A 24,734-nucleotide genomic window follows, 5' to 3' on the forward strand; every position below is an offset into this window, starting at 1 on the left:
TTATACATTAAAAGTAGGGTTCAGTCAAATTGGTTTAATGTGTTCCTATTTTCTACCATAAAAGTAGCCTCAAGGGGGAAAACTCTGCATGACATAAACTGTAAATTGCAGTTAAGTTTTTTGTTGTTTTTGGTTCTTCTTGAGTTGAACTGTGAGATCTATACAAAAGATGAAAGGATTTAAAAGCCAGGGAAATCTGAAGATGGTTGTGAATTTATGTCTGGCATTTACCTTCTAGGGCCTCAGTTTATTCATCTTTTCAGCTTGGTTCTAGGCATGCAGTTGAGTCAGCTTTAATGTCAGCTTCAGTTCTGGAGTTTAGTAGAGGAGAAGCAGACAGGAGCAGGAAGGTAGAAGGCATCAGGGAAGGTGAGATCAGCTATATCTGAAGGCAGTTTTAACTCTATAGATCACTATTTCGAGAGATCAGAATCACCCAAAGTCCTGATGCCCATCCCTAGAACTATTAAATGCACATCTTGGGGTGAAGGTAGAACTAAAATCTTCATTTTTAACAAATGCCTTTTTTTTTTCCTCTCATACTGTAATTAAAACCCAGTAGTGAGGCATAAAATTAACTGAGTGGATCTTAATGAACAGTTTTAAATTAAAGAAGAGAATGGAATGAGATGGAATATATATATATATTTAAAATATATAAAAATATGTATAATATATATCAAAATATGTTGCACACAGTGAAGAAAAGTATTTTTTTATCATGTTTCCCTTTGTGTGTGTGTATATGTGTGTGTATGTTTACACATACATATGGAACAGGGATGCAAAATTTATTTCTTACTATTGCTAGTGACTTCAGAAAAACAACTTTGAAGGTGACTACCCCAGAAATATCTTACTTAATAGATATTAGTTGATAGATTGGAAATGACCAATAACCCTAACCCTATCTTACTTGATAGATTTGGAAAATGACTACCTACAGCAATGCAAATTCTAAGATGTTCCTATCCCATCCAATCTGAACACAGATAAACTCACTTTGTTAAGGAGAAGTCGTTGTAGTATAGTAGTATTTCAGATTCTAAAGGATAAAAATTGCCCTTACTTTGTCTTAGTGTCAAATTTTGTTGCTTCTGTTTAAATAATCTCCCCTTGCCTAATTTTCCATGCCTTTCTTATCTCCAGTCCCTTAGGATCTGTCTCATCTGCTGCTGCTCTCAGTTAGGCCTTCCAGCCAATGGGGAAGTAGTAGCACAACTGCCAGGACAAAACTGTCATCTGGGAGTTTCCAAGATGTCCTTTCTTTGGATTTCCCTCTTCTATTGCTTTCATCTTACAAAATGTGTCCTTAACCCTCCCTGGAATCTTTCTAGAATAGAACCTAATTGATTATGACTCTACCCTGCCATCTTTCAACAGTTCTTCACCACATGCATTTGTTTGTGTATGAGGTTGGGAAAAGCAATGAATGACTGAAATTCTTGGCATTGATTTTTGTGGTTGTTCATTTGCTAAGTTGTTTCTGATTCTTTGCAACCCCATGGACTACAGCTAGCCAGGCTCCTCTGTCCTCCACTATCTCCTGGAGTTTGCTCAAATTCACATCCATTGAGTTGGTGATGCTCTTTAACCATCTCATCCTCTGCCACCCTGCTTCTCCTTTTGCCTTCAATCTTTCTCAGCATCAGGATCTTTTCCAATGAGTTGGCTTTTCACATCAGGTGGCCAAAGTATTGGAGTTTCAGCTTCAGCATCAGTCCTTCCAATGAATATTCAAGGTTGATTTCTAAATCTGATAACTGATGGGTCTGACTGCCACTTTATTGCCTGCTATAAGGAACATCACCATGTTAGCTGTTAAAATGATGAGAGTGGCAACAGTTGTAATATTAATAAAGGAAATAATGTGCTCAGGGTTTTACATGGTTTATACCAGCAATTCTCAAAATTTAGTGTGCATCACTATATATATATATATATATATATATTTTTTTTTTTTTTTGGCTCAGCAAACATTTTCTGAATGTGGGGCTAGAGGGCTTTTGAGTACTGAGCAATTTTTCGGATAATTTCCATGCACTCTACAGATTAGGCTCCATGGATTGTGTAACTTAAATATTAGTTATACTATATTGTAAAGCACTCACAGTTTCCCCCATATTAGAGATTAGGAAATTGAAGCTTATGGGAATTAAGTGTTTTGCCTTAGCTCATAGAGTTTGTGAGTAGTAAAGCTCACATGAGCAAAGTTAAGGATCCAAGAAATGTTTTTGAAATGCTCTGATATGAGAAATCTTAGGTATCAACTTCAAGCCCAGTGTTTTTTCTAGTTGAAGGAAGAATGGGTAAAATACTTATGACTTTAGGAGTTTAATCTACTTCCTCAAATTTCTCTTAATCCTTTTGGTATGAAATTCTTAAAATTTATATGACTCATGGAAGATTTTCTTAAGACACCAAGTATTTTAATCAGTGTTACTATGTTATCTGAGGGAGCAACACATTGTCTAGAAGGCAAAACATAAAACCTCTGGCTTTCATTACCATGAATATCCATAAATCAATGCACAGAAGTCACAGGACAGAGCAAGATAATTTGTCATGGATGGTTGATGCAATATTGTTAGGAGAATGACATATTTAGAAGAAAAAGAAAGTAAAAAAATATGGTGCAACAAATGTTAAATGGAGGAAGTGATACTAAAGATGATTTTAAAGGTGCTCGATAATGCTGTCATTAATGGCACTATATCTGAGAATTTCCTAGTCTTGAAAAACTAGCAAACTATTGTATAGAAATAAAGTCATGAATAGCAATACACATCTATAACAATAAAAAATAGAGTAATCACTAGTTATATAAAACTAATCATTAATTGAGGAGCTAAATAGGTCAGCATGTCTTATGATGGGTATTAGATAACTTCATGGAGATGAATGTTCTAGTGTTTAAAACATGTTTTAATGACATGTTGATCATTCCCATGCCTATGTGGGCTAGGGCTGCGTTCAGTCACGTTCATCTCTTTGTGACCCCATGGACTGTAGCCTGCCAGGCTCCTCTATCCATGGAACTTTCTGGGCAAGAATACTGGAGTGAGTAGCCATTTCCTACCCCAGATAATTGATCATTCCCATACTATTTAATAAATAAAACTCTCTTAGTCTTCTTGTTTTTGAACAAAACCCCAAGTATGGCTGATTTTAATTACAAATTACTTTCTCTAGAATGTATTACAGCTTTTAGAAAAATAACACCCAAGTCATTTGTTTTCCCAAAGTAAAGTGAATGATAAGAAATGCTCATTTTAAGTTTTTCTGTAATCATCTTCAAAATGTAGGCCATCTGCTCCCAAAAGGATTTGGGATATTTTATGATAAAACAAATTTATAATGAGATATTAAAATGGAAATAATACCTCAAAAACCACATACAAGAATAAGGAAATGCACCTACCCTGCTTGGGCTTATAAATAGATGATGATTGAGTGCTGAGATTCCTGGCAGCCAAAGCACATAGAAATTTAGAATGATTTTTCCATTTTATTTCAGGATTAGAGTGGATTTTCAACCCTGCTGACATAGATGCTGAGCTCTATCCCAAAATAATTTTAGGATATGGTCCAAGTATCAATACTCTTTAGGTGAGGGTAATTTAAATATGTAAGCAGAGCAGAGAACAGCTGACTTGTGTAAAACACAGCTGAAAGGTTTATTAGACTTTAAGAAAATTACTTAAGTCCCACATGATAGAAAGTGAAGTATGTCCCTTTTCTTTTATACTTGGCTAAAGTATAACAACAAACTACACATAATCTCCAGTAGAATTCAAATCTGAATGTCTAATTTTCAGCCTAAGGAACCCTTATCAGAAGTGGCTGAGATAATCAACTTTTTTCTCCTGAGCACTTGCAGGCTTTTAAGTAGCTGATCTGTGCTAGAATATGATTTCCCTAAGCCAGTACTCTTGTGACTATATGAGCAAGCCTCAGTGTCTGTTTATCAATTTCTTAGGGTTTAATCAAGGCAAAGCTATTGCTTGGTGAGCAAGAGCCAAACTATGATCATTTAGCCACTGTGTGAGTACAGGCAAGTTACTTTCATGGGTACTGGCTTCTGCATTTGCCTCATAGTACTATTGTGAAAATTAAATAAGCTTTGAATGGACACATGGTAAGCAATCAATGAGTGTTAGGGAATAATCACTATGCATTTTAAATGCAGACATGTTATCAGCTATATCATTAAGGAGGCTTTGCCTTCTTCCAGTGTGTTCTGGGAAATGTCTGCTACCAATTACTGATTGCCCCCTAGAAAGATTTCTCTTTGCATTGTACAGTTGCACTATGTAAGTTTCTTGCTCAGTAAAGTATCTCTGACTTACTTCGGGGCTGTCTGTCAAACTAGGTGAAGATAATACATGTTATCTCTAGTTAATTCACAATCTACCATTATGAGCAGTTGTTACAAAAACTGAGCTTAAATATTAAAAAAAAAAGTTTCCCCTAGAATACAAGAGGTAACTTAATTATGTGGTTTATTATTAGTTTTATTTCTTAATACACAGAATGTAATGAACTTCCCAAACTATGGGTACCAGAGGGTTATAATTTTAGCACCTTTGAAGTGAAAATTAAGATATCAGGGAAGCAACATCTCCAAAATGTCAACGTATATGAAGTGTGAAAAAATAAAAAGATCAGAGACTTGGAAAAGGTCATAAGGTAAAAAAAGAAAGGAATAAAATATTTGTCTTTAGATATGGTACCCCATGTATCTCCTAAATATGAAATGTAAACAGACTTAGTCAAATAAGAATACTAGTAATAAAATATGATGGTCTTATGATGTTATGGCCTTGTGGACTCATTTTTCCCTCATGCTTAAAAATGTGCATTTTCTAGAAGCTTAAGAATTTGACCATTTTTCTCAAGAAGATGGCAATTGAAATAAGTTGTTCTTGTGGCATTTAATATTGAAATAATATATGGCAAATATTGGATACTATTGATTATATTTTCAAATTATGGCTGAAAACTAAACTCCAGTCAGTATTTCAGACTATCTGTCCTTCTGTATAATTATCACATTTTTAAAATTTATTTTTTTAATTAGAGAAAAATTGCTTTACAATGTTGTTCTGGTTTCTGCCATGCAACAATGCAAATCAGCCATAATCATATATCTATCACGTCCCTCTTGAGTCTCCCTGCTCTCCCCCATCCTACATCTCTAGATCATAACAGAGTGCCAAGCTGGGGCCCCTGTATTATGTAGCAACTTCTCACCAGCTATCTATTTTACACATGGTAGTGCATATATGTCTATGCTACTTTCTCCATTCATCCCACTCTGTCCTTCCCCCACTGTGTCCTTTGAGTCCCCATGTAACAGTCAAGTTACAAGTATCCTGTTTTCCCTAAAGAACCATGAAATACCAACATGCTTACTTATTATTTATTTGTTGAATTTATTTTCTGCTTTCCTTCTGAAAAGTTAAAGTTTTAGTAGAAAGAATTCATCTTCCTAGAAAGTTTTTTCAATAGACAAATGTAAAACAAAGAAGTAAGAAAATAGTAGACAATAGACAATATCTACAAATATGGTAACTCCAATTAGGCATCATCAGTATTTATTTATTAACTCTCTCCAGTGTAGATGAAGCTATGCTCAAAAATCAAGACATTCACTATCTTTCTTTATGCTAGCGTAGTGGGAAAAATTTGTTTCTTCCAAGTTTATGGAATTTTTAAAAAAATATCTTTTATCAGCTCCATAAATTTTTGGCCTATGGACAAAATTTTGAACTCAATTTACCATTATAATGTATAGGACACTCTACAATGTACTCTAAGATTGGATTTCCATTGTATCCTTTAAATGGAGATATTATAATTTATATTTACAGAAGTTGAATCCCAGCTCAGAAGAATTAAGTCAATAGCTCAAACCTGTTCAAATTATAGTTGACATCAGGAAAATAAATTCTGATTTCCTGATTTGGAAGTCTGTGGTTTTCTTCAAATACAGTATTAGTAATCTGATAAGAGAAGACTGAAATGCAAATTTGAAGTCGTTTTCCCCATATGAATGGTGGACAGAGACCTAATCCTTTCAATTTGGTTTTATTTGGTATTAGCACTTTCACTGTATTAAAAGAATAATAAATGTGAAAATAAGGCTATAAAGATTATTTTCAACATTTTTATAGTTTTTAGACCTTTCAACATAAAATACATAGTGATATACTTGAATGCTTTATAAAATAAGTACAGATATTAGAATCACATGCTGGTTCTCTATGCTCTACAGGTGGAGTGATATAGGAATGGAATACCAAATTAAATTTGAATGATGACTAACTTCTTTTATAAATGTGAAATGTAGGCCCAACTGCTTTACTTCTCTTATTTTCCCATCATACCTCAGGCTCCATGGCCCATTACATGTTTCTTATTGCTCCTATAACAAATTACTAAAATTTAATGGCTTAAAGCTATAGCAATTGTTGATGACAGAAATTCAAATCAGGTCTCTCTGGGCTAAAATCAGAGTGAGACAGTGTTTATGTTGGAGTTTTGAGGGAAAATATGCTCCCTTCCTTACCTTTAATATCTTCTAGAGGCCACCAGTATTCTTAACTTGTGGCCCCTTCCTCTGTCTTCAAAGTTTGAGAAGGTGAGTATAGATATTACATTGCATAACTCTGACTTCCTTTTCCACCTTCCCTTTCTCCTTTTAAGGAAGTTTAGATTCATTAGTACCATCTTTCTAGATTCCATATATATATACATAAATGTGTATATATATATGTTAATATATGATATTTGTTTTTTCTCTGACTTACTTCACTCTATAATAGGCCCCAGGTTCATGCACCTCATTAGAACTGACTGAAATGCTTTCCTTTCTAGGACTGAGTAATGTTCCACTGTATGTATGTATGTATATATATATATATATATATATATACACATACACTATAACTTCTTTATCTATTCATCTGTCAGTGGATATCTAGGTCGCTTCCATGTTCTAGCTATTATTGTAAATAGTGCTGCAGTGAACACTGGAGTACATATGTATTTTTCAACTATGGTTCTCTTAGGATATATGCCCAGGAGTGGGATTATTGGGTCATATTGTAGTTTTATTCCTAGTTTTTCAAGGAATCTCCATACTGTCATCCATAGTGGCTATATCAGTTTACATTCCCAACAACAGTGCGAGAAGGCTCCCTTTTTTCCACACCCTTTCAGCATTTATTCTTTGTAAATGTGTAGGGCAGCAATGGAGACACAAACATACAGAACAGACTTATGGACACAGTGAGGGAAGGAGAGGGTGGGACAAATGGAGAAAGTAGCATGGAAACATTTATACTACCATATGTAAAGAGATAGCTAAAGGGAATTTGCTGTATGACTCAGGGAACTCAAACCAGTACTCTGTGGCCACCCAGAGGGGTGGGGGTGAGATGGGGTGGGAGGTGGGAAGGAGGTTCAAGAGGGAGGGGGCATATGTATACCTATGGCTGATTTATGTTGATGTATGGTAGAAACCAATACAACATTGTAAAATAATTATCCTTCAATTAAAAATGTGAAAATGAAAGTTGCTCAGTTGTGTCCAACTCTTTTCAATCCCATGAACTATACAGTCCATGGAGTTCTCTAGGCCAGAATACTGGAGTGGGTAGCCTTTCTTTTCTCCAGAGGATCTTCCCAACCCAGGGATTGAACCCAGGTCTCTTGCATTGAAGGCAGATTCTTTACCAGATAAGCTACAAGGGAAGCCCTCAGTTAAATTTTTAAAAAAGAAAAAAAAAAAAAAAAAAGAAACCTGTGATTACATTGTGCCCACCTAGATAATCCAAAATAATATACCTATTTTAATATTGGTTGATTAATAAACTTAATCTATCTACAATTTAAAATTCCCCTTTTGCATGTAAGTTCACCAATTCACAGGTTCCAAGGATTAGGATGTATGTATCATTAGAGTCCACTTTTCTGCCTTCTAAGTCCACTTTTCACTCATTTTTCTGGAATTATTTGACTTCTATTAAGGAATGAAAACAAGCATATCTGGGCATTGAATACATTTTTCCTTAGGGGCCCTTGTAACTTTTATTTTAAACAAAGTACAGAGAAAATAAAACAAGTAAACCAGCAGAGATGGCAGAGGTATGGTTTCATGTGGGTAGCAGGAGTTTCATGTGGGTAGCAGAAGATTCGGCTTGAGTTAGGTTTCAACTCAGTCCACTAATTAAATGCTTAAGTAAAACTTCAGAGCCTTATTCCATTTGTCTATCTTGATTTCTGTCAGATACTTTAATCCATTCAGACCAGGAAAAGCTACTTAAGGACACAGACCTTCATTCTGTAGAATATGAAAACATAATGTTTTTAAACTCTATGTAGCTTCCCAAACAAGTTTTACCAGGTGCAGTTTCGATGTAATGTCTAAGATAGAAAAGGAAAAAAAAGAGAAAAAAATCTGGAGCATCTGTTTGAGTGGATCCTAAAATGCAAGTTTCATTTTCATTCATTTTAGGATGAGAGAATTGATCAGGTGTTTATGAGGCAGACTCCTGTCTGTGCTTCTAAACTTCTATGTATTTTGTGTGCGTGACTGTTAAGTCACTTCAGTTGTGTCCAACTCTTTGTGACCTTGTGAACTGTAGCCCACCAGTCTTCTCTGTCCATGGAATTTTCCTGGCAAAAATACTGGACTGGGTTGCCATGCCATCCTCCCCGGGATCTTCTGCACCCAGGGATCAAACCCACATCTCCTGCATCTCCTGAATTGCAGGTGGATTCTTTACCACTAGCGCCACCTGGAAAGCCCCTATGTATTTTAGGAGGTAGCTTTTAAAAGGTTATTATTATATTTTTTTTCCTTGTTGCTGTTGTTTATTTGTTCAGTGTTAGTATTTTAGAAGTCGGAAACCTGGACAATTCTTTAGGAGTTCCAGTTGGTTCTTCAGCATTACTCCCTTGAACTGCTGCAGTCTAACTCCAACTGTGTAGTTTAAGACATAGGTTTTTATCATCCGCATTCAGCACTTGTGGAACTCCATGGGTATGTAGAATAGTCATGCAAAGCAACTGAGAGGTTTGTGAACTGAGCTTTTGATGATTATCACAATAGCAAAAAGGAAAAAAGAAACCTTTGCTTGTATTCTGTGAGTGCTTTTGTATGATTATTCCGCACTTGCCCAGCTGAGCTTAATGCCTAAATTTGCAGCATGTAGATTTTTCGGTGCAGTGGCAGGCACAAAGCAAGTGCTTAATAAGCTTTTGTTGAATTGAGTATCATTGCAAAGATAGTCTTTTTCTCATTAGCTGCCTGTCAATATTCTCTTTTCCTAAATAGGACTCCCTCTGCCTTCCTGTTTCTCTGTGCATGTAAACATAGAAACTTACAAGGTTCTGTGTAGGGTCTCAAAGGAATTGGGAGGTGAAATCCAATCAACGGCCCAGCATGTTTTCACCACTCAATTTCATACCAACCTTGCTAACCTCTGCTATTCAAAGCATACCTTTAAGAGACGAATGAGATCTCACAGTCTCTAGCACACAGTAGGAACTCGAGTATTTTTTTTTTTTTCACTTGAATATTTTTCGGGGGGTGAATCAAAGAAGAACTCGCAGAAGAGGTGGTTTCAGAGGATAGGGAACATTTAAACAAGCTTATTTCATGGCGTTGACATTCCAGAGAAAGTCTTTACTTTTTGAAAACACCTTTCACAAAGATGTTAAGTCATTTTTGTAGCTTTTCATTAAGATAATTGACTAAAATGTTTTGTTATTATACATATGTTTGTTCATGATTCTCGCTTCATGAGTAAACACATTCCTAGTTGCTTTAATGTTTTGAAGACCATGCAGTGTACTAAGGAATTTCTTAAAGGGTGAAAAAGAGTAGTTTAAAATCACACATTTCAGCCATTTATTGACTTATTGAAAAAACCTATCTTCTTATAGTTTCAAAGAATTAAGGAACTAGAAAGGATGTTAAATATCATTTGCTAAAACTCTTTCCTTTTAAAGTTGAAGATGCTAAAATTGAAAGATTAATCTTTCCACCAGATTTTACACTTAGTATCAGAGGAAGTACTGGACTCCATGTCTGCTGATTCTCTACTTCAGAGTTATATGCGAAAAAGACAATAAATATTAAAACAAGCTAACAAATGACAATTTAATATAAACTAATTTCAAGGCACTGTCATTGAAACAGATATAATTGATATACACTGTTTATGAGGACTTTACGCACTGGTTGAAAAATATACAGTAACTTGTAAAATGTTAATACAACAGAAAAGTTGTATTTTTTACATTTCCATATGATTAAAAATTTAACAACAACATTTTATGAATCAGGAAAATCATATGAAATTCAAGTTCCTGTTTTAATCAATAAAGTATTATTGGAACCTAGCCATTCTTATTCATTTCTGTATCTTCAACGGTTGTTTTTTCAGGACAATGTCAAAATGAGTAGTTGGGACAAAGACCCATGACTTACAAAGCCTAAAATATTTATTTTCTGTCCCTTCATAGAAAAAGTTTTCCAAATTCTCAACCAGGCTTAATGGAAGCCAGCAAAAAGAGAAAAAAAATAGATCAAACAACGTGTCCACAATACAAAGGACCCACAATTTGTGTTTTAGAGCACAGTGTCTTATTTAGACGTTTTCAGAAAATAATATTTGCCTACATTACTAAAACATTTAGGCTTTTGTCTCTTCTGTTTTCTGATATTTTTCACTAAAAAAATAGGAGACAAAATTTTATTTTTAGATTAGAGTAGTGTGATTGCAGTAGTTTGAATATTAAGCTCATTATTTTTTTCTCATTTTCAAAATCAGAATATCTGTATGACCCATGCATGAGGAAAAGTGACAACACAAGTGAAATGAATAGCTACAATTTTAATATTATCATTATTGTTCTTCTGCATTATTGTGGAGAAGGAAATGGCAACCTACTCCGGTATTCTTCCCTGGAGAATCACATGGACAGAAAAGCCTGGCAAACCCTGGTCCATGATTTCACAGAGTTGGACATGACTGAGCAGAAAACACTTCACACTTGTGATCTAGTGGACTAAGAATTATTAAGTATAACCTACGTTCTTAGTTTCTGCAGAACAAATATATACAACAATGTCAAATTTGTAACTGCATGCAAGTCAGAAAAAATACAATTATTTAACTTCTCCTCTCCCAAATAAGTGTTTTAATTAACCAATCCAAATGTCTCAACATGTTTCTTTTTACTACTCTTTCATCTGCTATTGACTTGAAAGAAAGAAAGGCGATTTGAAGTACAGAAGAACTTTAAGATGTTAGCAAAGGAAGATGACCCTAAAAAGTTAAAAGACCTCATTAAAGTTTGTTTGAAGATTCTGCCAGACATATTGCAACTAATGCACTATGGAATCTTAGATATGTTTGTTCAGTAGCCACTGACACGGGTTCAAAATGTTTGCAGATTAATCAAGTACCTGTTCATTTGCAAGGAAAGATCTCCCAGTTTTAGTTCCTTTTAAAATAAAAAGCAAAAGCAGCACTCCTTTTAATTTAGCAATGTTCTGCTCCATGACTGTTTCAGTGCTTAATGACTGACAAAGAGAGTCATTAGAAGTCTGTTTGATGGACATAACTAAGTGAATTGGAAAAAATAGAAAAGCCTTTTCAGCCATACAGAAATAATTGACGTGACTGAGACAGTTGTATGTGAGTTCCAGATAAGAAGACGATTTATGGAGAAACTATTGAAACTAAAAAGTAAGGTACAGATTTAAAGTCCCAATAAAGTTGTCTGTAAGACACAGAATAGCATCCAACAGGGAAAGAGATTTAACCTGTAGTTCTTTCTAGCGTCATTTTTTGGGTTATATCCTCTTGCAAATGAAATCCCCAAAAAGGTCGTGTCACTAGGTTGATGGACTCCAAGGGGAAAGTTTCTCTCTTGTTAACCTGATGCTGTGTTTTCTCTTTTACTGTAAATATTACATATAATAGGATATTCCCAAAGTTCAACTATTTTCTTTCCCTTTTCAAAAATTAGCCACTGCCCTATTTAGAGAACACAATCCATTATTATTGTGCATATTGTAACTTAGAGGATTTTGTTAATGCAAGTGGAAGGTCAATATTTTTAACTGTGTCTGATTATGAAATTTAATATTTATTTATGGTGTGATGGTTATGTTTTAAACAATTTAATAATTAATAATGGATAAAATACATTTTTATTATTTTCATATTTTTGTGAATATGCATCTGGTCTTTATTGGCTTTCTTATAAACTATAAATGAACTTTGTGATAAAGATTTTTTTTAAATAATTAGCCCCTAGAGATGTAATGCCAATGACTGAATTCTGGAAACAGAATAACATATTACTGTTAATTTCAGAATGAAATTTCCTCAAAAGTACATATTATTTATAGTGTATGCTATTATGTCAGTACTTTCAAAAAAGGAGGGCAGTTATATAGTTCTCTAAAATTAAAACAAAATGAATCTGCAAGATAGAAAAATAAGACAGTTGGACAATTTGACATAAACTTTCTAGGCTTCCCTGGTGACTCAGATAGTAGAGAATCCACCTGCAGTACATGAGACCCTGGTTCAATCTCTGAGTCTGGAAGCTCTCCTAGAGAAGGGAATGGCTACCTTCTCCAGTATTCTTGCCTAGAGAATGCCATGGACAGAGGAGTCTTGTGGGCTACAGTCTGTGGGGTCACAAAGAGTTGCACACAACTGAGCGACTAACACTTTCACTTTCTAGATATTAAAAAAAGGCTTTTTAGAAAATTGTCCCAGTCCTCTAATGGATTTGAAATGTATGAACTTAACTTTCTGTGAACTCTCTGAATAAAGCAGGATGAGATCTGGCTTCTACTCCTTATGCGAAGTAAAGTGGGGATTGTGATAACTTCTTATGTGACCTCCAGAAACCTGATGGATTGCCTAGGTTTACATTTACTGTTTGGTAATTCACATTTGCAATTGTGGAGATGAAATTTTACAAAAAAGAAGAATGAATCAAATGTTCACCACCTTTTCCTCTCATGAATGCCTCACACTTTGCAATACTGTCATTAGAATGCAAGCCTTATTTCTGTCATCCACACATATCATAAATCCTCTCCTCATCTAACCAAGGTGTCTTTTTCTTGATACCAAGTTTACCTATATACCATTTTAACCACTGTTCATGTTTTCCAAATTAAAAAAAAATCCAAAATATTAATAGGCAAATGTATGTACTAAATATGTGACAATGTGTATCCCCCCAGCACCCAACTTTATCCTTATTTGCTATTTTTGTCCTTTCAAGTTTATTTCTTGTTGTTCAGTCACTCAGTTGTGTTTGACTCTTTGCAGCAAGCCAGGCTTCCCTGTCCTTTACCAACACCAAGAGATTGCGCAAACTCATGCCCATTGAGTCAGTGATGCCATCCAACCATCTTTATCGCTGTTGCCCCCTTCTTCTCCTGCCTTCTATCTTTCCTAGCATCAGGGTCTTTTCTAGTGAGTTGGCTCTTCACATCAGATGACCAATGTATTGGAGCTTCAGCTAGGTTAATTTTATTTGTGGAAATGATCATGGCAATCACATGTTCCTCATCTTGGGTGTATCAGAATTCCCGCTCAGGGGAGGAGGGTAAGAAGAGCAGCCATACTTACATACTCCACAGCATGAGGGCAAGGATAGAAGGGAGAGGACCTCTCCATTCATGTCCACTTCCCATGTGACCTCTAGATTTTGAAATAGCAAGTGAATAAAATTATATAAAGAATGGATAAGGATAATATGAAAAATAGACTGATTCCCAGTCTATAGTAGTTTAAAGCAAAGTCAATTATAATCCATTTCCATCAGCTGGGGCCTGGCATGAGTATCAAAGTACATCCCCTTCCCCAGGGATTGGATATTATTCAAAGTAACGTTTAAAAAACATTGTTTATTTATTTATTTTTGGCTGGGCTTGGTCTTTATTGCAGCACAAGCTTTTTCTTTAGTTGTGACAAGCAGGTACTACTCTCTAATTGCCGTGGGTGGGCTTCTCATTGGGGTGGCTTCTCTTGTTGCAGAGCATGGGTCCTGGGCATGCAGGCTTCAGGAGTTGTGGCTCGGACCTCTATAGAGTGTGGTTCTACAGCTGTGGTGCCCAGGCTTAGCTGCTTTGCAGCATGTGGCATCTTCCTGTATCAGGGGACGAACCCATGTTTCTGCATTGGCAGGCAGATTCTTTCCTACTAAGCCGTCAGGGAAGCCCCAGAGTTACCTTTGAATATATATGTGTCTTCAAGTGAAAATTTCCAGTGTGTCATAATGGAAACAAAAATTAATTCATGAATGTCACTCTTAAATAATTAAACTTATAGATGTTCATGCTCAGTAAATGATTGGATGCAAATATTTTTTGAAAAATGTGGGTGTTATTTGTGTACCTATTTGTTTCACAAATAACCTGCCTTTAGAAAAACAAAAATCAGTGCATGAATAGGAGACTTAGGTTTGTGATTTCACATGGGTTTTTAAAATTATATTTAGAAACTTTGTAAATTATTGGACTAGCCCTTTATTTTCTTGCAAAAAAAAAACTTAAAACATAACGGGAGATAGTTCTCATTATATAGCTGTGGCCTGAGGTATAATACCTTTTATAGTATATGTCTTTGAGGGAGCTTAAGGCTTTTTGTAGAAGCTATCTCATTATTTCTCGGAGAATTTAAGTTAGTAAGGGATAGGTATTATTTTCTGCATTTTATAGACCCTGAGCCTAAGGCACAAGAGCCAGAGGTCAGCTAACTTTTCTGAGGTCAATAGGGAATCCATAAGGTTGCTTGGAATAGAATCTTTTTTTAATTTTTCTGTTGTTTCTAATATATATATATATGTTTATATATATATATATTTCTCATTAAACATACACACATGGACCAATGGACCATGCATGTAATTCCCCACAAGTTTTACTGTTTGCCTTGCCTTTGTGATTTTAATTTTATTTCTCTATTAATTCTAGTTAGTTTACTTCTAGTCTCTGATTTATTTCATTTTGGAAAACTTTATATTATTAGGCATATTTTTTGCTTGACATTTTTGCTGGCATCTTCAACTACTTTCCCTAAAGCATTTTTTTTTCAATAATAAGAAAGACAAAAAAATAGATAAAGGTTTTACATAAATCTTATTCCTTTTAACTGCCACCCGACATCTCTCTTACACCATACCATTTTAAAAATTAGAAGCCTACACCCACTTTCTCCATGTCTCCTTATGTTTACAAGGGGTCTTTTACTTCCTCTGGCTTAATCTCCTAGAATTGTTCCCCAGAGTTTAGAGGTTTTATAACAAAAATGACCTCCTAATAGATGAATCCAATGGACTTACAGTAATCAATATTCTTCTCACTATCTCTGATGCCTTTGATCACAGAAGATTTTATTTGCTTTCCAGAAATTACCAGCTTCCTTGTTTTCTGAGTCTCAAAAGTGACTTGGTTTTCTTATTAGTCCTATATTTTATTCTTTGCCCCTATTTTCAAATTTGAAGTCTGTAATCAGCCCTCAAATATATATTATCTATCAAAAGTATTTTAGAGATCTCAATCCAAGAAACCCCTTCTTTGCAATGCCTGCCTGAATTCATAAGCAAGTTAAATGGAATTTTTTTTGGGGGGGGATGCCTTTACATTGTTGGAAATTTAATCATGTTATATTTTTGGCTGTTTTTATATACCTATAAGATTCTGAGTTTCTTAAATATATAGAATTATTGTTGGAACATCCTTGAACCCCTGAGATACAATGGGACATCGCAAATGTAGGTATAATGACTAGACCCAGCCAGCCACACAAGTTTGCTCTGTAATGGCCTTGCTGAGCATTCTTATTGCTGTTTCCCCATTCTTTCTTTCCTTCTTTTAAAAAATTTTTATTGGAGTATAGTTGCTTTACAATGTTTTGTTAGTTTCTGCTGTACATCAAAGTGAATCAGCTATACATATACATATACCCCCTCTATTTTGGACTTCCTTTCCAATTAGGTCACCACAGAGGGACCTAATTAAACTTAAAAGCTTTCGCACAGCAAAAGAAACCATAACCAAGACAAAAAGACAATCCCCTCTCTTTTTTAGCATAATCCTCCGCCTTCAACATTTCTTCCTCCTACTCTTCTGTAGGGAATGGTCAGACCATGTCTTTAATCTCACCCCTTTAATTAGGTCATTTATTTGCCTAATAAAAATCTTTGATTTCCACCCCCTCTTGTTTATAATTCTCACACACATACCACTCACAATTTTTGTAAAAGCTTTCTTGGAGACTTCATCTTTTAAGATTTTTTTTTTTTTGATGTGGACCATTTTTAAAGTTTTTATTGAATTTGTTACAATATTGCTTTTATGTTCTGTTTTTTTGGCCAGGAGGCATGTGGGATCTTAGCACCCTGACCAGGGATCAAACCTGCAGCCCCTGAGTTGGAAGGCAAAGTCTTAACCCCGGGACTGCCAGGGAAGTCTCTTGGAGACTTCTTTCTTGCATTACTTACTTAGTTTTCAAGCATATCTTCATTGTTTCAAAAAGCTGGGAAACTGACATGCTTCCTCAAGCTCTTCTGCTTTTTCCTGTTTTGCATAGAAAATGAGTTTGCCTTTGCAAGACATGTCATTTGTCACCCTAGACAGAAAAGTTGAAAGCTCAAACACCTCAGGTCACTAGATATCTTCATACCATACTTTTGCATCTCAAGATGGAACCATGCTTCTGTGACTTTACAGGGAAATTCTATGAATACTTAAAGGACCATCTGGCTTCCTGAAGCAGTTTGACTTTCTGACTAAATGTTCAATTGTAGGATTTCACCTTCCTCTCTGTGCCTCTCATCACCCTGAGAAATATTAGAAGTTGCTGATACCCACTTCCACCCTGAATGTTGATTCATTGGGTTTAAGTTGAGGCCAGATATTGGCACTGTATTTTCTCACAAGTATTCTGGATGTTTCTAAGACACATCTAAGTTTAGGAGTCACTACTTAAGCCACTGTACTTCAGAGTATTAGTCATTACCAAATTCATTATCTCTGTCACAGTTAACACAATGCTTAGACTTCTGGTTTAGTCAATATATCTCTGGTATGTAAATAATATGTATTCTGTGTCATAACTTCTGCCATAAAGCCTATCTTCTCAATAGACCCAACCCATGGTGAAGGATGGTGTGTAAATACTTATCTGTCTCCCTGTCTGCCTATCTGTCTACTTTGTTATCTAAATCTGTAATACATGTCTGATTTATTACTGGAATTAAAACTTAGTTCTTGCATTAATGGATTCTCTTTCAGAATTCAGGTATCTGTACTAATTTGGTTCACATTACCAACTTAAACAGTTTGCCACAGACTTTTTTTTATTTAAAATTATCAAAGTAGAATTTAAGAGATAGTAATGTAGTGTTTATATTGTATGTAGAATTCTATTGGAATTTTTTTAAATGCTGATAAAAATGATAGGGCATTTTATGATCCATTGGGTAATATTTTTTGTTTCAGATTTTATTATAAGTCATTTTTTCATTCATTTAGATATGATTTTAAATGAAAAAGCTTTTTTATGCAAAAAGGAAGTATTAATGGATCTGAGCATTTTCTAGTATATATATTCATCTTAGTATTTTAAAATTACAACACTTTCATTCTATCATTAAACTTAATATGTAACCTACAATAATTCATGGGGATTAAAATATTCACAATTAAAATAGAGTACAGAATCTAGAAAGTAAAATGCACAGATTCATAGCAATTATTATATAATGCATGATAGAAAAAAGTGTTTTATAAACATAGTCTATCTCCTGTCTGTGATATTCTAGTATTACTCTTAGTAGAACCAGCATTTAAGCACAGATTATGAGATTAACACCTTCATTCAAACATCATTCTTTTTTATATCAAAATGAAATGTTTTCTCTCATAATTTCTTATTTCTCTTTGTCAATCCATTAGCATAATTTACCTATTTCTGTGTTCATTTTGAACTTTCTCCTTGCATTAGTGGACTGATTCTAAAAGATTTGAGAATCATTAAAATAGAATTAAAAAGCCTTTGACCCTTTTTTATTTTTAACGTGATTTTCTTAATCCATTGCTATGTCTTGAAGTGATAATATGTTTTCATGACCCACAGCATTATTTCCTAAATTCAGCATTGTCATTAAAATTTTATTGTTCAGTATTATTTGCTAAGTGGCTTCTATGTGCAAAGCAATTTGGTTTTAGGGGACTGTCATTAATTCCATTTCTGGGGTGATACTGAACATAATTCACAGATGGTTTGCAGTCAATTGGGAGTATAAATGGGAAAAAAAGAAAGAAAAATATGCACACATAAGATAAAGCATGGCAAATACAAATTGATTTCATATTTATTAAGAAATGAGGTAAACTATCACAATTATACTACTCTAAAGCAATGTGAGATTATAGTGAAAAAAGGAAAATGTTTCTAGAGATTTTGTTGCTAGAAAATTTGGGCCCATGGTGTATATGATGTTTATCCTAGTAATATTTTGTAACTGTTTTAAAATACTGCAGTCCCAATTCAGGGAAACATTATAAAGAAGAGAACATGCTTTAAATGTTTCCAACAGAATTCAGAATTTCTTAAAGTTTGATTTTGATTTAAATGGAAAAGTAGATTTTATAAAGACTATACACTCTAATAAGTACATTGAAGGAGAGGTACTTGGTTAGAAATGTGAACAATAGACAATATTCCTGGCCAGTCTTCTATCTGAGACAAAATAAAGGGAAGTTTTGTGGAAGCATGTGTTTGTCTCAAGTAAGACCAGTTTATAAATTTTGGGGGAAATGTCACAGATCTTCTTAGCTTTCCCATTAGTAGTCTATGGTATGTAGATTAGACTTAACGTTTTAAAAATTCTACTGGTTCTAATTGTGATGGGTGATTTGTACCACTAGTATGCAAGTGTAAAAGTGCAGAAAAGGTTCTTTATCTTTCTCACTATTCTGGCAATATTAGTTTTATCTTCATACTAGAAAAAAACAATCTGAGTTATAGGTTCAAAAATCTGTACATTTATGCCACTTTCAAGTCATATAAGAAGATAATGAATACAATTTGCTAAGAATAATATGAAAGAGATATTATAGAACCTTTTATATTGGTTCTACCCCCACAATATTATGTGTACATATATCCCTGACAATGTATGGCATTAATTTGTTCCCTTAATGAGCCTAAAATGTTCTGTTTTATTATGTAGTTATGATAACCTTTAAAATCCATATATAGTAAGTATTCTATTCAGCCAACATTAGTAACATATTATATTGTGATGTCCAATGGGTAATATTTGCAGTACTTTAAATACTACTTAAAGATGGTATATGATGTTACTTTTTTGAGCAAATTGTGAATTAGTTGTGGTAAAAACACATTGAATTAAACTTTTTTAGTTTATTTTAAATTCCCTGGTTAATGAAACTCTTGTCTATTATTTCAGTACTACCCTTACACTTTTAGGGTCAGTAGGTGATATTTTTAATATGAATGAAGTAAGAAATGTATTCCAATCTGTTAGCACTTCATCCGAATTCTTATTTATCAGCTGTACCTTTAATAGTTGAAGTCAATTCCCAGAACACTTGATTTTAAACCATCTGCTGTAAGGACAAAGTATTTAAAAATGGTCTTCTTACGATGGATTAGTTCTATAGTTATTGCTTTCCAAAATCACTGACCCTTGTTTTTATAAGAAGTCTGTTTGTGAAAAATATATTTGAAGTGAAAACTTCGGAATAGAAAAGTGATGACTGTGTGGAAGTACCATATCAAATTTAAATGTGTGTTTCAGTAGCATTGCTGTTTTCTTATCTCTGTTACAGAAAGGAATATTCAGTTTTTCCATAATAAAATCTAAGCTCTATGTATTGCCTCAGAAAACAGAGTTAAGCAAATACATTTCAGCATTATCATATTAACTATTCTGTATTGAATTAGTTGTCAGTCAACCTTAATGTATGTAATTTATGTATTTTTTAAATAAGATCATTTACAATCTTATACCTTAGTGACATTCAGAATCTTTTCTCTTACAGCCATTTCGTAGAGTGACGTTTTCTGTTGTGAGTCAGCCTCAGGACCCACATCAGGGGTCACTGCAGAGTTGCTATGACAGCGGGCTGGAGGAGTCAGAAACACCAAGCAGTAAGAGTTCATCAGGGCCAAGACTGGGTGCCCTTCCACTCCCAGAGGACAACTATGAAAGGACCACGCCGGATGGCAGTGTTGGTGAGGCAGAGCATATGGAAAATGGTAGGGGCAAACACAACACCCACACACATAATCACGCTAGTGAGCCGTAATAAGTAGACTCTTGAAGGTCAGTCTAAAATCAAAATAAAATAGCTGACGCCAAACCTGTTTTCTTTGAAATAATCAATATTTGCTAAAGTATAGAAATGCCAAATAAAGGAACATAATTCTCTAGATTAAATTCACTGAACTTGCTCCATCATTTTAAACCAGCCTGTCAGAAATAAACACCTTTACAAATAAATCAGAGTAGTACCTGTTATGGGAAAAACTAAACTAGTATAATGCCTAAACTATAGCCACTGAGAAAGGTCTTGTGTCACTGTTTTCTTCTATTCATTTTTGTCATGCAACTATTTCTTCAACTGTAATTGTCTAGTCTTGGTAAAAGGAAATGACAATAAACACACCTGGCTCTGTTCTTTCGTCTCCTAGGTATTTAGAAAAGCATTTTCAGACCTCTCCTTTTCAAGTGATAACAGAAATGGAGTCAAAGGAGAAGAACAGTATCATATTATTCTCCAAAATAGACTGTAAATGCTATTAGAACTCCCCTCTCATTTAATTATAAGGTTTCTCTCTCTCTCTCTTTTTTCTTTTTTTTTGCAAGGGAAAGGGAGGAAGGAAGATTATAGCACCCTATATTCTTATTCTGTTGTGAGATGATTCTCATAATTACCACAATCAGCCTATGTACACTTACCTTTAAGCTACAATGTTAGATTGCAAGTAGTGCTTATGACACTTTTCACATTTGTTTCTGTTCCCAAAGGTTGTAAGTAAATGCCTGAAGAATAGATTTATGTCATATAATGGAGTGGTGACGTTCTTGCTAACTTTACTATTTCATATATAAGAAGAAATTTGGTTATATGCAGAGAGAGGAAGAGGAATCACACACATTTTTATCTCTAGTGAAACCTTGAAGTGAATTTATGTCTTTCACCATTCCATTCCCCAAGTGAAATAACAAATTTTAACTTTTTGTTATATACCAGTTTCTTGAGTGACAATATGTAAATAGAACCTATTACTGCGGGAAAAAGTCTTTTCTTCTGGAAGCTTACGCATGAATATTAAAATCTAGCATTAGAGAGTAATGTATCATACATAACTCCAAATCAAATTATTGCTAAACTAAGTCATGTAAAATAGTTATTTTTCCACATTGTTATCTGGCTAAGTAGATATGATATCAGGGTCTGCTGATTGAAATCCTTCTTGATTAATTATCCAGATATTAAATGGCATTTTGCCTTATGGCTATAAAGGCATGCTTATCTGTGTGTATGGCGGTGTGTGCTTATGTGGATGGGAGTTTGATATGGTTTTTAAGAATTCACCTTTTTTTTTTTTTAGATTTTTTTAAATACAATTTTGATATATATGAACTGCAATGCTGATGAATGTATATTTAAGGCAAATATGTTTCAAATCTTTGTACAAAAGTAAAAATTAAAGTAAAAATGCCACAAAATGTTTTATATATAGACACACACCTACACATACATACTCTCTATGAAGGCAGGATTCATTTACTTTAAGGGCTTTACTATATCTTTATTACCTTTTGATGGTATCGTATAATTTTATATGTATTTTTAAAAGTACTTTTCTCACAACATACAGTATAATTAAGTCTTTATTTTGGGGGTATCAACTATCATTGGCATTACAGTCATATTTTAATGTCATTTTCTCTTTTCTGAGTTTAAGGAAATCAGTGCCATTAAAATAAGAAAATAATGAATAATAAACATATTATATATGATAAATACACAGTGGTTACTTTTTAGGAAACATACATATCTTGGAAAACTTAAAAGATGAGCTTGTTAAAGGCTAGCAAGTTGACTGAGAAACATTTCTCAAAGACTTTTAGTTATTATTTATAACTATATTTTCAGTCTTGTCAACAGCCAAGGAACATAATGATGTAACTGATTTTTCCTGATTTTATGTGACTGACACTTGAAATTTGGAGTTTATATAACCATTTGTCATCTGCTCAGTGTGATTCATGTTAGCCCTGATCTATAGGTAATGACAGAAGAGATGTGATTCACTTTGGGTGATCCAAATGTAGCAGTTGACATTTAAGAGTTCCGTTGTGTTCGTTTTCAGACTATTATCTAGTCGTAAAGTGTAGTTGTACTGCTTGAGTTCTGGTAGTTTCATCTTCAATATTAATGGATCATTCTGACATAAATAGAATTGGAATTGAAACCTGTCAAATATTCATTTGTCACATTTAATTGGAATCCAGGTAATCTGCAGTGTTTTGCTTGGTTAGGTTTTAATCAGGATTTGTATTGGATTTTACAATGAAAATACCATTTTGGAAGCTGTCCTAGTTCCTAACTATTATTACCTCAAACATTTTGAATTTTTAATTTTAACCTATAAGAATTTTAACCTATTAGAAACAATGCTATTATAACTAATTCCTTGGATTAACTTCCATTGTAAAGTTTAGGAGATAATTTCCAGTGCAATAACTTTATAATATTCCAGTGTAATGATGGAAACTGGGTATAAGTTGGTACAGCTAATGATAAAAATAGTCACAGATGCTGTAGTAAGGAAATAACCAAAATACAGGAAAATTTCAGTACATGGATAGTGAAATGCACTCATGTTTTACAAAAGCTTTTATCTCTGCCTTCTATACTTTAGCATACAAAATTTTATTAAGGGCATATGGGTTAGTTCTCTTTTTAACAAGCTTTACACTATATTCCAAACCACATTAGTGCCAAATGATGATGAAGCTTTATTTTCTTATTAGCTTAGGTAAAATAATACAGTGTAAAAATAAACAATTTTTTGAAACCAGAATTTATTCATTAAAATAAAACCCACCATTTTGATGATTTCAAACCTGCGGTACTTGTATCTCCTGAGTTTCTGGAAAGGAATAATGAAAGTTATACATTAAAATATTTTTAAGAAAACCATCATGAATTATGCATTCATTAATGAAAAATATCACTAACATATTTTTCTTTAACTTAATATTATTAGGATTATTTCATGCTGATCCTTTGATAAGATTGGAGAAATTGGTTGCTATTTCATTAAAATATGCTTAGTGGAATTACATATTTTAAAATATGGAATCCATGGTAAGAAGTTAAGTAACGATAAAGAACTTTATTGATAAAATAATTTAATAAGTCAAGTGAAAACCAGATATTAGGCCTAAAAGCATGATCACATTCAAGGCAACCATTGATTATGCAAGGTTTGCTCTTCTCTTTATTAGTAGTAGTCTTCAGACTTTCTCTTAGAATGGGGCTTATGAGTTTAAGCCTACCCTGCCTTTGTACCATGGTCTACTTATTCTTTCAAAAGCCCTCCTGAATCATATTTTCAAGACTAGTTTGTTTTAACTATGTATCACAATATCACATGATGAGTTTAACAACTCAAATATGGAAAACACCCAACTTAACCTCTAGTCATAATTTCCATTTAGGATTGGGTAGGTCATTTACTTCTTTAGGGTCTGTTTCTATCATCTATATGGCAAATAGCTAAATTAACTGTAAACCATACACAGATCCAGTAAACTGCTATTCTTTTCTTACATCCAATTTTTCTTATGTATTTTATTCTCCTGAACAGAAAGAGAACTTTGGATCTCTTAGTGGGGTGGTGAGTGAATTTGATAATATGTAGTATAATTGGGCCAATCAGAAGTAATTCTAGGGCCTTCCTCACAACCCATATAACACATGTGCATTGTAGTAGTAGATAATGAATGTATTACATAAATCAAATAAATGAAAAGGGTCAAATGGCATGATTTCTGACCAGGTAGATGAAAAAGTTGGTCCAACAGTATGTCAATATGGGAAACAATTTTGGAGTCTCCCCAAATTGCACTGTCCAAGAGGCATTTATAGGTCTGATCTGGCTCTGGATACAGTGCCTTCAAAACCATTAATTATGACTAAGTGATCTCATAATAGAATAAACACATTTACTTTCTTACCTGACAGTGTAAACTTTGGTCAGAGTAAGAGTGAACAAAAGGTACAAAACAGTATGTGTTTTCCTCTAGTTAAACTTTCAGATAGTATAACATAGAAATAAATCAAAGTAAGAAAATAGCTGTTGATCCATAAGGCAGATTTTTAAAAGTTAAATGGTCAGAAATTTGCCCATTCTAACTGTCTAATTAATTTTATGCCTCTTGATTTTCTCAAATATTTAAAGATAATTTTGATTTTTAATATATTAATTTTTTAAATTTCCCACTTCAATACTTTTTATAATCTATGTATAAGCTAGTCATAATTGTTTTATTCATTCTCCTCACTCCATATGCTTTAGTGTTTAGAACACATTGTTCTTGAGGGTTGAAGCATGGTGCATTTCACTGTGAACCCT

At 33.9% G+C, this 24,734-nt stretch overlaps 1 protein-coding gene across 2 annotated transcripts in view; it reads left to right on the plus strand.

Annotated features, from left to right (window-relative positions):
* The window catches only part of PCDH7 (protocadherin 7), a 476,179-nt gene that overhangs the window by 203,794 nt on the left and 247,651 nt on the right, over positions 1-24,734 (plus strand). For both annotated transcript variants that reach the window (XM_055588213.1, XM_055588214.1), the window contains exon 2: positions 20,123-20,339. In XM_055588213.1, the coding sequence (XP_055444188.1) occupies positions 20,123-20,339 (217 nt within the window). The remainder of the gene's footprint in view (positions 1-20,122; positions 20,340-24,734) is intronic.

Source organism: Bubalus kerabau, chromosome 7 (genome assembly GCF_029407905.1).
Source record: "Bubalus kerabau isolate K-KA32 ecotype Philippines breed swamp buffalo chromosome 7, PCC_UOA_SB_1v2, whole genome shotgun sequence".
Lineage (NCBI taxonomy): Eukaryota > Metazoa > Chordata > Mammalia > Artiodactyla > Bovidae > Bubalus > Bubalus kerabau.